The sequence below is a fragment of the Balaenoptera physalus genome (genome assembly GCF_965194825.1).
Source record: "Balaenoptera physalus genome assembly, chromosome: 20".
In the NCBI taxonomy this organism is placed as follows: Eukaryota; Metazoa; Chordata; class Mammalia; order Artiodactyla; family Balaenopteridae; genus Balaenoptera; species Balaenoptera physalus.
Genome location: NC_138901.1, coordinates 14,926,957 through 14,940,603, shown reverse-complemented (window position 1 = coordinate 14,940,603; position 13,647 = coordinate 14,926,957). Strand labels below are relative to the sequence as shown.

The 13,647-nt window shown below is 42.1% G+C and overlaps 1 protein-coding gene across 1 annotated transcript in view; it reads left to right on the top strand.

Moving 5' to 3' along the window:
- DDX42 (DEAD-box helicase 42) overlaps window positions 1–13,647 on the top strand; it is a 47,331-nt gene that overhangs the window by 16,746 nt on the left and 16,938 nt on the right. Inside the window, exons 4-6 of the mRNA XM_082443657.1 lie at window positions 10,512–10,573; window positions 11,879–11,915; window positions 12,760–12,909. Coding sequence (XP_082299783.1) covers window positions 10,512–10,573; window positions 11,879–11,915; window positions 12,760–12,909 — 249 coding nt within the window. The remainder of the gene's footprint in view (window positions 1–10,511; window positions 10,574–11,878; window positions 11,916–12,759; window positions 12,910–13,647) is intronic.

The window sequence follows — 13,647 nt, the reverse complement described above, 5'->3', positions numbered from 1 at the left end:
GCTACTGTTTCCTTCATTTCTTCTTCATTTATATCTGCTCTGATCTTTATGATTTCTTTCCTTCTGCTAACTTTGGGGGTTTTTTGTTCTTTTTTCTCTAATTGCTTTAGGTGTAACATTAGGTTGTTTATTTGAGATTTTTCTTGTTTCTTGAGGTAGGATTGTATTGCTCTAAACTTCCCTCTTAGAACTGCTTTTGCTGCATCCCATAGGTTTTGGGTTGTCATGTTTTCATAGTCATTTGTTTCTAGGTATTTTTTGATTTCCTCTTTGATTTCTTCAGTGATCTCTTGGTTATTTAGTAGTGTATTGTTTAGCCTCTGTGTGTTTGTATTTTTTACAGTTTTTTTCCTGTAATTGATATCTAGTCTCATAGCGTTGTGGTCAGAAAAGATACTTGATACGATTTCAGTTTTCTTAAATTTACCAAGGCTTGATATGTGACCCAAGATATGATCTATCCTGGAGAATATTCCATGAGCACTTGAGAAGAAAGTGTATTCTGTTGTTTTTGGATGGAATGTCCTATAAAGGTCAATTAAGTCCATCTTGTTTAATGTGTCATTTAAAGCTTGTGTTTCCTTATTTATTTTCATTTAGGATGATCTGTCCATTGGTGAAAGTGGGGTGTTAAAGTCCCCTACTATTATTGTGTTACTGACAATTTCCTCTTTTATGGCTGTTTGCATTTGCCTTATTTATTGAGGTGCTCCTATGTTGGGTGCATAAATATTTACAATTGTTATATCTTCTTTTTGGATTGATCCCTTGATCGTTATGTAGTGTCCTTCTTTGTCTGTTGTAATAGTCTTTATTTTAAAGTCTATTTTTTCTGATATGAGAATTGCTACTCCAGCTGTCTTTTGATTTCCATTTGCATGGAATATCTTTTTCCATCCCCTCACTTTCAGTCTGTATGTGCCCCTAGGTCTGAAGTAGGTCTCTTGTAGACAGCATATATACGGGTCTTGTTTCTGTATCCATTCAGCCAGTCTATGTCTTTTGTTTGGAGCATTTAATCCATTTACATTTAAGGTAGTTATCGACATGTATGTTCCTATTACCATTTTCTTAGTTGTTCTGGGTATGTTGTTGTAGGTCTTTCCTTCTCTTGTGTTTCCTGCCTAGAGAAGTTCATTTAGCATTTGTTGTAAAGCTGGTTTGGTGGTTGTGAATTCTCTTAGCTTTTGCTTGTTTGTAAAGGTTTTAATTTCTCTGTCAAATCTGAATGAGGTCCTTGCTGGGTAGAGTAATCTTGGTTGTAGGTTTTTCCCTTTCATCACTTTAAATAAATTTATTTATTTTTATTTTTGGCTGTGTTGGGTCTTCATTGCTGCACACGGGCTTTCTCTAGTTGCAGCGAGCAGGGGTTACTCTTCATTGTGGTGTGTGGGCTTCTCATTGCGGTGGCTTCTCTTGCTGTGGAGCATGGGCTCTAGAGTGCAGGCTCAGTAATTGTCGCTCACGGGCTTAGTTGCTCCACGGCATGTGGGATCTTCCCGGACCAGGGCTTGAACCTGGGTTCCCTGCATTGGCAGGCGGATTCTTAACCACTGTGCCACCAGGGAAGCCCCTTTTCATCACTTTAAATATGTTCTGCCACTCCCTTCTGGCTTGCAGAGTTTCTGCTGAAAGATCAGCTGTTAACCTTATGGGGATTCCCTTGTATGTTATTTGTTGCTTTTCCCTTGCTGCTTTTAATGTTTTTTTCTTTGTATTTAATTTTTGATAGTTTGATTAATATGTGTCTTGGCATGTTTCTCCTTGGATTGATCCTGTATGGGACTCTGCGCTTCCTGGACTTGACTATTTCCTTTCCCGTATTAGGGAAATTTTCACTATAATCTCTTCAAATATTTTCTCAGTCCTTTTCTTTTTCTCTTCTTCTTCTGGGACCCCTATAATTCAAATGTTGGTGAGTTTAATGTTGTCCCAGAGATCTCTGAGACGTAGACTGTCCTCAGTTCTTTTCGTTCTTTTTTCTTTATTCTGCTCTGTGATACTTATTTCCACTATTTTATCCTCCAGGTCACTTATCCATTCTTCTGCCTCAGTTATTCTGCTATTGATTCTTTCTAGAGAATTTTTAATTTTATTTATTGTGTTGTTCATCATTGTTTGTTTGCTGTTTAGTTCTTCTGGGTCCTTGTTAAACGTTTCTTGTATTTTTTCCATTCTATTTCCAAGATTTTGGATCATCTTTACTGTCATTACTCTGAATTCTTTTTCAGGTAGCCTGTCTATTTATTTCCTCTTCATTTGGTCTGGTGGGTTTTTACCTTGCTCCTTCATTTGCTGTGTGTTTCTCTGTCTTCTCATTTTTCTTAACTTACTGTGTTTGGGGTCTCCTTTTCTCAGGCTGCAGGTTCGTAGTTCCCATTGTTTTTGGTGTCTGCCCCCAGTGGGTAAGGTTGGTTCAGTGGGTTGTGTAGGCTTCCTGGTGGAGGGGACTAGTGCCTGTGTTCTGGTGGATGAGGCTGGATCTTGTCTTTCTGGTGGGCAGGTCCACCTCTGGTGGTGTGTTTTGGGGTGTCTGTGACCTTATTATGATTTTAGGCAGCCTCTCTGCTAATGGGTGGGGTTGTGTTCCTGTGTTGCTAGTTGTTTGGCATAGGTTGTCCAGCACTGAGCTTGCTGGTTGTTGAGTGGAGCTGGGTCTTAGCATTGAGACAGAGATCTCTGGGAGAGCTCTCGCTGATTGATATTATGTGGGGCTGGGAGGTCTCTGGTGGTCCAGTGTCCTGAACTCGGCTCTCCCACCTCAGAGGCTCAGGCCTGACACCTGGCCGGAGCACCAAGACCCTGTCAGCCACACGGCTCAGAAGAAAAGGGAGATAAAAAAGAAAGAAAAATAAATGAATAAAATAATACAAAATTATTAAAATAAAAAAATATTATTAAAATTAAAAATTTTTTTAAAGTAATAAAAAAAAAGAGAGCAACCAAACCAATAAAGAAGTCCACCAATGATAGCAATCGCTAAAAACTATACTAAGATAAATATAAAAATCAGAAAGTGGTCAGTTGCATACAGCAAACCCCAAGTCTACAGTTGCTCCCAAAGTCCACTGACTCAATTTTGGGATGATTCGTTGTCTGTTCAGGTATTCCACAGATGCAGGGTATCTCAGGTTGATTGTGGGGATTTAATCTGCTGCTCCTGAGGCTGCACAGAGAAATTTCCCTTTCTCTCCTTTGTTCTCACAGCTCCTGGGGTTCAGCTTTGGATTTGGCCCTACTTCTGCATGTAGGGCGCTCTCTGGCATCTGTTCTTTGCCCAGACAGGAGGGGGTTAAAGGAGCGGCTGATGAGGGGGCTCTGGCTCACTCAGGCCAGGGAGAGGGAGGAGTAGGGAATGCGGGGCGAGCCTGCGGTGGCCGAGGCGTGCCGTGTGTTCTCCCAGGGAAGTTGTCCCTGGATCACGGGACCCTGGCAGTGGCGGGCTGCACAGGCCCCTGGGAGGGGAGGTGTGGATAGTGACCTGTGCTTGCACACAGGATTCTTGGTGGCTGCAGTAGCAGCCTTAGTGTTTCATGCCCATCTCTGGTGTCCACGCTGATAGCCGCGGCTCATGCCCGTCTCTGGAGCTCATTTAGGTGGTGCTCTGAATCCCCTCTTCTCGTACACCCAGAAACAATGGTCTCTTGACTCTTAGGCAGGTCCAGACTTTTTCTTGGACTCCTTCCTGGTTAGCTGTGGCACACTAGCCCCCTTCAGGCTGTGTTCACGCAGCCAACCCCAGTCCTCTCCCTGGGATCTGATGCCCCCACCTGCCCTGGCAGGTGAGCAGAGAAGCCTCTCAGGCTTGTGAGTGCTGGTCGGCAGCGATCCTCTGTGCGGGAATCTCTCCGCTTTGCCCTCTGCACCCCTGTTGCTGCGCTCTCCTTTGTGGCTCCGAAGCTTCACCGCCCGTCTCCACCAGTGAAGGGGCTTTTCCTAGTGTGTGGAAACTTTTCCTCCTTCACAGCTCCCTCCCGGAGGTGCAGGTCCCGTCCCTATTCTTTTGTCTCTGTTTTTTCTTTTTTCTTTTGCCCTACCCAGGTACGTGGGGAGTTTCTTGCTTTTGCGGAAGTCTGAGGTCTTCTGCCATCGTTCAGTAGGTGTTCTGTAGGAGTTGTTCCACATGTAGATGTATTTTTGATGTATTTGTGGGAAGGAAGGTGATCTCCATGTTTTACTCCTCTGCCATCTTGAAGGTCCTCCTCTTTCCTATAGATTCTTACTTCTCTATTAGGGAAGACCTTTCAATATTTCCTTCAGTATAGGTTTAGTATTGCTGTATTCTTTTAGTTTTTGCTTGTCTGAGAAATTCTTTATCTCTCCTTCTATTCTAAATGATAACTTTGCTGGGTGGAGTGTTCTAGGTTGCAGATTTTTCCCTGTCAGGATTTTGAATGTATCTTGCCTCTCCCTTCTGGCCTGCAACCTTTCTGTAGAGAAATCCGCTGATAGCCTTACGGGGGTTCCCTTGTAATTAATTAACTTCTTGTTTTTCTCTTGCTGCCTTTAGAATCCTCTCTTTATCTTTAACTTGTGCCATTTGTATTATAACACATCTTGGTGTAGGTCTGTTTGGGTTTATCTTGTTTGCCACCCTCTGTGCTTCCTGTATCTGGATATGTTTCCTTCTTAAGGTTTGGGAATTTTTCAGCCATAATTTCTTCAAATAAATTTTCAATCCCCTTTTCTCTTTCTTCTCTTTCTAGGATCCCTGTTATGCATAGATTGGCATGCTTTATATTATCCCATAGGTCTCTTATATTTCCTTCATTTTTTTTTCATTTGGGTTTCTGTCTGCTCTTCTTACTGGGTGATTTCCATTATTCTATCTTCCAGATCACTTATTTGTTCTTCTGCATTATTCATTCTGCTATTCATAGCCTTTAGTTCAGCTTTCATCTCTTCTAATGAATTCTCTAATTTTTCTTGTCTTCTCCTTATAGTTTTTAGTTCCTTTTTATAGTAATCTGCATTTCTGTCGATAGCCTTTCTTAGTTCCTTCAGTATTTTCATTATCTCCTTTTTGCACTTGGTGTCTATTAGACTGAAGAGGTCTGTTGCATTGTTTGTTCTTTCAGGGGAATTCTCTCGATCTTTTAATTGGAAGTAGTTCCTCTGCTTCTTCACTTTAGTCATATTTCTTTTGCTGTATAAGTTTAGGAGAAACAATTATTTACTGTTGTCTTGGAGGGCTATCTTTATGTGGTATCGTCCCTGTGTAGCCTGTGTGGGTTTAATAATTTGGGGTGCGAGGGCTGTTTTTATGGATGGATGCCTGCCACCTCTTTCCTCAGTGTATGCCGGCCGTTATCCCCTTGATAGGAGGTGTGATTGGTGGTGTGACCAGAGCCTGCACTGGATATTGAGCGGGGCTTCCTCTTTGCTCTCTGGTTGTCACTGTCCTGTCAGGGGCAGGGTCTGCTCCCTAGCTGTTGGAGTGGAAGCCCCCAGATCTGTTTCTGAGCTGCATTTCTGATCTGCAGTGTGAGGTAGGTGTGATTGGTGGGCTCCCACTGGGAGCGGAGCCACTGAGTATTCCTCCGCTGGAGCTGTTCATCTGTGAGTACCCTCTGCTGTGTCACCTTTCACCCATTGTGCGAGCTCACAGAGTACAGTGTTTTTGGCGTAGCCCCTGGCCCCACCTCAACCGTGGGTACACCAGCAGCAGGCCCTGGTATCTGTCCGGCGTTGTTTTCGCATGGCCAGCAGCGCAGATCCGCTGAAGTCAGGTCCCAGGACTGCAGTAGGTGTGCACCTGGACCTGCTGTGGGAGCTGTGGAGGCAGCTCAGACCCTGGCTGGGCCCAGCCCCCACGTATACTGGCCCACAACGCCCACAGCTGCTAAAGCCAGACCCATCCCAGCCGCGGGAGCACCTGTGGTCCGTTTGGTTCTTCCACAGGCACTGAATTTACAAAGTTGGCAGCAGAGGTCTAAATCCGTGGTTCACGCAGCTGCTGGGAGAGATTTCAGCTCTGCTCGTGAGTCGCACAGCCCCTGGGGCTCAGCTGTGGTTTCAGCCACACCTCTGCATGTGGGCCACCCACTGGCGTTGCTCCTGGGGATGCCGAGGTGGCCGGGGCACACAAGCCTGTCCATGCGGGAGGGGGCTAGGGTGGCAGCTGTGGCTCGCAAGCCTGCCCAGGCAGTGGCCAGTGCCTGGGGAAGGAGGCCACAATGGCAGCCCCACCCCTCCCTTCGCACACCACTTAACATTGGTGCTTTGGTTCTGTGGCGGCCCAGGCTTCTTCTGAGAACGCTACTACTTGGGGCGCTCCCCGCTCCAGCCCCTTCAGGCTGTCTCCATGCAGCCAGCAGCAGTCCTCTCCCCGGGTCTGTTCTCTAAACCCCGCATTCCAGCACCCTCCCCCCACCCCCATACCAGCAGAGGAGCTTCTCATGCTGAGCCTCCCAGGGTGGTGGCACAGAGCTTCCGTGTAGGTCTCTCTCTGTCCTGCCTGCCACAAACTGGTTGTTGCGCTCTCTGAGCCTCTGAAGCTCCTTTTCTGTCCCAGCTAATCTCCCTGCTGGTGATGGGACTTTCCAGGGTATGGGAACTTCTCTCCTTCAGCTCCTTCCCAAGGGTGTGGGTCCCATACCACTTCCTCTTTTTTTTATTTTTTATTTTTCTTAACTTTTCATTTATTTACTTATAAAATTAATTTTATTTATTTATTTTGGCTGCATTGGGTCTTCGTTGCTGCGCGCGGGCTTTCTCTAGTTGCGGTGAGCAGGGGCTACTCTTTGTTGCGTTGTGCAGGCTTCTCATTGTGGTGGCTTCTCTTCATACAGAGCACAGGCTCTAGGGCACATGGGCTTCAGTAGTTGTGGCACGTGGGCTCAGTAGTTGTGGCTCACAGGCTCTAGAGCGCAGGCTCAGTAGTTGTGGCTCACAGGCTTAGTTGCTCCGTGGCATGTGGCATCTTCCCGGACTAGGGTTCGAACCCGTGTCCCCTGCATTGGCAGGCAGATTCTTAACCACTGCACCACCAAGGAAGTCCCTGTAGATGTGTTCTTGGTATATTTGTGGGAAGAGGTGAGTTCCATGTCCTGCTACTCCACCACCTTGATTCTTCCCTCTCTTATTTTCTTTTTTTTTTAACATCTTTATTGGAGTATAATTGCTTTACAATGGTGTGTTAGTTTCTGCTTTATGACAAAGTGAATCAGCTATACATATACATTTATCCCCATATCTCCTCCCTCTTGCATCTCCCTCCCTCCCACCCTCCCTATCCCACCCCTCTAGGTGGTCACAAAGCACCGAGCTGATCTCCCTGTGCTATGTGGCTGCTTCCCACTAGCTATCTGTTTTTCATTTGGTAGTGTATATACGTCCATGCCACTCTCTCACTTTGTCCCAGTTTACCCTTCCCCCTCCCCATGTCCTCAAGTCAGTTCTCTACATCTGCATCTTTATTCCTGTCCTGCCCCTAGGTTCTTCATAACCTTTTTTTTTTCTTAAGGTTCCATATATATGTGTTAGCATACAATGTTTGTTTTTCTCTTTCTGATGTACTTCACTCTGTATGACAGACTCTAGGTCCATCCACCTCACTACAAATAACTCAGTTTCGTTTCTTTTTATGGCTGAGTAATATTGCATTGTATATATGTGCCACATCTTCTCCCTCTCTTATTTTCTTTCTAGCAGATGATCAAGCATGTTCATGACTTGCTTCATTTAATCCTCAGAATAACAAAGAAGAATAGGCAGAAAAACTATATATAAATATAATTTTTTAACTAATAAGAAAACTGAACCCTAACATAATTCAGATTCCTTCTCCAAATCACATTGATACTGTGTGGCAGAGCTGGGACTCAAATCTAATTTTTCTTGCTTAGTAGTCCTGAGAGCTAGCTCTTGTCCAGTACATAATGCTGCCTTCCTCTTGTCATTTGCCAGGTTCTGTCAGTCTTTACAGTATCTCTTGCATCTGTTTCTTTCTATGTCCCCTATGGTCATCTTACCTTATACCTGCGTTAACTCTTGCCTGATCTAAATTCTCTCCCTGCTTTCGGCTCCCTGCTTTCCCATTTATGTGGTATGTAGCTACAGAGTAATTTTCCTGTCATGCGACTCCTCTTGCTCAAAAACTGTCACTTCATTGCTTATAGAGTGAAGTCCTTCTAGATTCCTCAGTTACTTGTTACCTGAAGTCTTCAGCCAGAATTCATCTCTCCTCTAAGGAAGTAGGGGAAAAAAAGAATCCAATATAGATGTGTTTTTGTTTGGCCTAAACATTGCTTTTTTAAAATATGAGCCACCATTTTTAAGATCAGGAGATTTTGTTGAAAAGATCAGACTCCTGAAAAGTGGAAAATCTGGCAAGACTAGGCCTGCATTCTTGTGTGGCAAAAAATAGGCTGTTGTTGAGGAAATAGCTGCCTGCTTTAGACAAGGCAACCTTTTTCTACTTCACCCATCAGTCCCTATTGTCTTCTTGACACTGAGGCCATCGTTTAGAACCATTCACCATCACACTTGTGCTGTAATTTTCTTATAGTGGAGAAATATTTTTCTCGAGCTTGGGTCTCTTATCAAATATTAGAAAATAAGACTCAGAGCTATGTGTTACAAGAAAAATTAGGGCATGCTTCTTTAGAATATTCCTACTTACTAAAGTGCAAGCAAAGCATGTCTGTGTCAAAAGAATAGAACTTTTCTTATCCTGGCTTACTTCATTCATTGCCACATTGGTACCTATTGAGTATTTTGAATTTCCCACCTTTGATTTAGAACATCGTGAATTACTTTCTGAAGAATATATACATAAAAGGTAGCAGAGCTAGGATTCAACTCCAAAGCCCATATTCTTTTTGCTATGTCGTTCAGTATCTGAGTTCTTGTAGCTTTGTTTATTTCTGCCATAATGCTTAACCAAAACTACTCAGAACATACATGTGCTTTGCAACATGGTAGCAATTTAGTAAATAGAGTATGTTAAATGACTCTCTCTAGAACTAAAGGCAATAAATAAATGGTTTGTCGTGTTTGAGATGTCTTATACATGTCTTTTTTTTTTTTCCCCCATCTTTTTGAGATACGGACATTTCCCAAAGGGCTATGTTTCTCATTTCTTCAGATCTCTAGTGATGAATTAGAATAAAAATCAACTTTTGATTTTCTACGTTTAAATTTAGATTTAATGTTTGGTAGTGCAAGCTGGCATAGCCCTTTTTGAGTAGGAGTATCCAAGAATGGCCCAAATTCTCTTGCTTGGAATTTCAAGTAGTTGAAGCTGTTTGGAGGTTAAATCTTTTTGATATAGTATCATTCTTCTGGGTATTTTTTTGGTATAGTATCCAAAGGGGTTTTGTTGATTTTAGGACAGAGAGATTGGATATTATCTGATATTGGGGGGAGTGTGTTGCCAGGGTATTGTATTAATCCCTGATCTCAGGTGTAAACTTTTCTAGTGTTTGAACTAGATGAAGATTGATTTTTAGCTAGTGTTTCAAAAAAGATTTATGTAGGCTAAAAAATATGTTCTGTAAGTGTTTGTGGCCCTTTTCTTATGTTACGTTGCATAGTCATCTTCGCTTCAGCTGTAGCCTTTACTGTATCTTACGTGTGGCTCAGTCCCTTGAAAAATAGAGTGTTGATGTGTAATATTTCTTTTTAAAATAATTCTTCTTTATCAGGAACTTTTGATTAGATAGAACATCTGACTATGCCAGGTTATATGTAGTGGCATTTTATTACATCAAAGGAGTCAGAAAAACTCATGTTGCTTTGTAACAAGAAACAGTTATGCAGGATGTGTTTTAACCTTGGGGAAAATTACTTAATTCTTTTGACCTTGATTTTCACATGTATAAAACAAAGAATTAATTTAGATCAGTAATTATCAATTTGCTATGTATAAGAATTGCCTATGGAAAATGGAAAAACTACATGAATTTAAGTCCACCCCAAAGGGTTCTGATGTAGTAGGTTTATTTAGATTAAGGTTTTTCAACCTTAGGATTATTGACATTTAGGGCTGGATAATTCTATGTTTTGTGGGCTGTCCTGTGCATTGTAGGATGTTTAGCAGCATCTATGGCCTTGACTCACTACATGTTAGTAACAATCCCCCACCCCAAGTTATGACAACCAGAAATGTCTCCTGACATTGCCAGATGTCCATGGGGGACAAAATCACCCCAGGCTGAGAACCACCTTCCCAGAGCAAGATCTAGAAATCTGCACTTTTTACTAGCCCCATTGGTAATTATATCATTAACTCTTAAAAGTGATCAATCAAGAATTTTTGCTAATTTTTCCATGCATGGTATATTTGCAGATAAAAATTAAACAATCCATGTACAGTCAAGTTTTTAGAACATTTGGATATTTCTCTTTAAAAAATAATCGTCAAACAATTTGATTGCATCAGAATGCAATTGTTAAAATGCATAGCTAAAACTGTGGTGGTGCTTGTTTGAATCTAAAAATTCTTTATAAAGAAATTTCCCTTTCAGTGTTTTTAGTTGGTGATTCCTTGCGGCCTTTTGTTTCATTAGGATCAAGCGGCTAGAGACATGAAGAGGCTTGAAGAAAAGGACAAGGAAAGAAAAAACGTAAAGTAAGTTGTTTTCTTCTCCCTCAAAAAAGTTACGTAAAAATTGCTACAGTATTGCAAAGCCTATACCCCCAAAGTTTATAGAGAAAGATTAAAATGCACAAATGACTTAAAGTTACTCCTGTATCTTGAATAATATTTCTTGTAGTAATTAAAAAGCATTCTTTTTGGTATTCAACTATAAATAGTTTTTAGTAAACACAAGAATGAGTGACAGAGAGAATCAAGAGAGCATCAATACTAAAGTTTGGGTTCATTTTTCAGTCTTGTCCCATAACTGATATAAAATAGGCTTATGCCTATGTGACTGATTTTAAGAAGTAATGGTGATTGTATACAAAAAACTATGTATATCTTTAATAAATAGTAAAACCTAATTTATTTAAGGGATGACATGCTTTAGCCACTAGTCAGAACTTGAAATACTTTATTTTCTAGGAAGGAGAATTCTCCTTGTCCCCTTGCTGAATATGCTCTTCTTAAGGCTTCTTTACCAAGCACAGGGAAGCGTGGTTGGACTTTCACCTCTACTTGGCAGTCAGTGCTCCGCCCTCCCCCGGCTTCCTGTGCCGTATGGAGGTTCAGCCCTCTCTTTGGCGCTGACTGTGTGCTGCGTCCTCTTCCAGCTGCCCTCCACTGGCGGTGCTGCTTGCCTTAGGGATAGCAAGTGCTCTAGGTTAGGCAGAAAGTCTGATTAAAAAGAGATGCTTATGGGAACTAAGCAACCATACTGTCCACAGCTCCTGAGAGATGCAAGTGGCGATGGTCCACTTCTCCATGTGAACTGTTTGGGAGTTTTAGTCCCAAATTTTAAAAAAAGAGTTGATGTAGTTTTTCTCTCTGTCCCCAAGGATTTTGGCTGAATGCAGTTAGTCCAGGGCTAGAAACTCTGGGGCACATTAAGAAAGTTGTGACAATCTTTTTAGTATATACCAAATGCAGGGTTTTTTTTTTAATGTAAAATGCTTTATATTAAACACTGTACTGTGTTTGTTGTGTGGGGTTGACAAGGCTAGGGTCCTTGGGTATCTCTCTTCAAAAGTTTTTACTCCCTATGTTCTTGTTAGTATTTGATGTTTCTAGGGGTACCATATCATCCCATTCAAAAGAAGAGCAAACTGTGGCTTATAGAGTGAAACCAGACGTATATGATGGATGGATAGTTTACAGTGTGCTTATTGCTGCTTTGTTATTGTTAGTGTTGAGAGTTCCTGTGCTGTATGGAATTCAACACTAATGTGCTATAAGTATGGAGCTGGGTATGTGGAACATTTGCAGGGAAGTTTGTTTCTCCGCTTGTTTTTCCAGGGGTATTCGAGATGACATTGAAGAGGAAGATGACCAAGTGAGTTCCTATGCAGTATTTCTTTTACTTTTACCCCACAAAGTCTGTACTGGGGACAAGCTAGAGCTTGCCTTCATTGAAATGGCCATTCCTGACGTTCAGCAGGAAATGTCATTTGACTTGCTGCTTTTCTGCGTGTGTGACCAGTTGGTAATATAAAGATTCATGTGACTTTCCCCCATGTTGAAGATGGAACTTTTGATCAACTGTGATATCAAAAGCAAATATGAGCTTTATTCAGCTTGATTTTTTTTAATCCAAAATTAATGTTTGTTCTGATAAATCAAGGAGTAGAGTAGAGTGGGATCTATGGATGGACTCTAGCAACATCTAACCTCTACCTGTTTCTAAGAGTTCTGTTTGTGATTCTTGTGTTTCAAGATGGAACATTAATTAAATGACTGTCCTTTAGTATTTTTTTTCGTTAGTATTTTTTTTCCCATTCAGTTGTGGGATGGTGAGAAGGGAACCAGAGTGAGCCTTTCCCAGGTTTGTGACCCTTCTAATCAGTGTCACCTTCCAAACTTGGATTGGTAAAGCCACAGCATGTGTTCCACAGCTCTGGGCAGGGTAGGTAGACACCCCACCCGAGGAAGGCTGTGGAACAGACAGATATATAAGTTTTCTTTTAAGCAAGCTAAATCATTTTATGATAGTAACCGTCTCATTCATTTCCTCTGATTGTCCCTCTGAATACTGCTATTGTTAAAGGAATCATTGTTAGTAAGAGTCTTGGTAGGTATTTAAACTGTGCAGTTATCTGTACACTGTGTGCACTAATTACAGGAGCAGAAATGTTCTCATTTATACTTGGGAATGATTATGTTCTTGTGCTTTCCTGCAGGAAGCTTATTTTCGGTACATGGCAGAGAATCCAACTGCTGGTGTGGTTCAAGAGGAGGAGGAGGATAATTTGGAATACGATAGTGATGGAAATCCAATTGCACCTTCCAAAAAAATCATTGATCCTCTTCCTCCCATTGATCATTCAGAGGTATGGTGTTTCTTGCTGAATTTGACTCTTCTTTCAAGCTGATACAGTTTTCTTTAGCTTTAATATTTAGGTTTTCCCAATATCCTGATTCGTACTCCTTATTATGTCATGAGACTATTTCTTTGGGCTCTTGTCATCTTTACCAAATGGTTGAGTCAGAAGGTGACTGAGTGGTTGAGACTTTGTAGCCTGTACTATTGAAGGTACAGCTGAGTCACTTGCTCACGTTCAGTTTTTTTCAAGCAATTGTACTTGTTTTCTACACCATCACTTACCATCTTCATTTCACAGTGGGTCTATGGGCCTGCATTTGCTTGCTTGCTTGCTTGCTTTATTTATTTATTTATTTATTTATTATTTTAAAATAAATTTATTTATTTTATTTATTTTTGGCTGTGTTGGGTCTTCGTTGCTGCGTGCGGGCTTTCTCTAGTTGTGGAGAGCGGGGGCTACTCTTCGTTGTGGTGCATGGGCTTCTCATTACTGTAGCTTCTCTTGTTGTGGAGCATGGGCTCTAGGCGTGCGGGCTTCAGTAGTTGTGGCACACGGGCTCAGTAGTTGTGGCTCACGAGCTCTAGAGCACAGGCTCAATAGTTGTGGCGCACGGGCTTAGTTACTCATCGGCATGTGGGATCTTCCCAGACCAGGGCTCGAACCCGTGTCCCCTGCATTGGCAGGCGGATTCTCAACCACTGCGCCACCAGGGAAGCCCCTGCGTTTGCTTTTTAATTGCTGTAA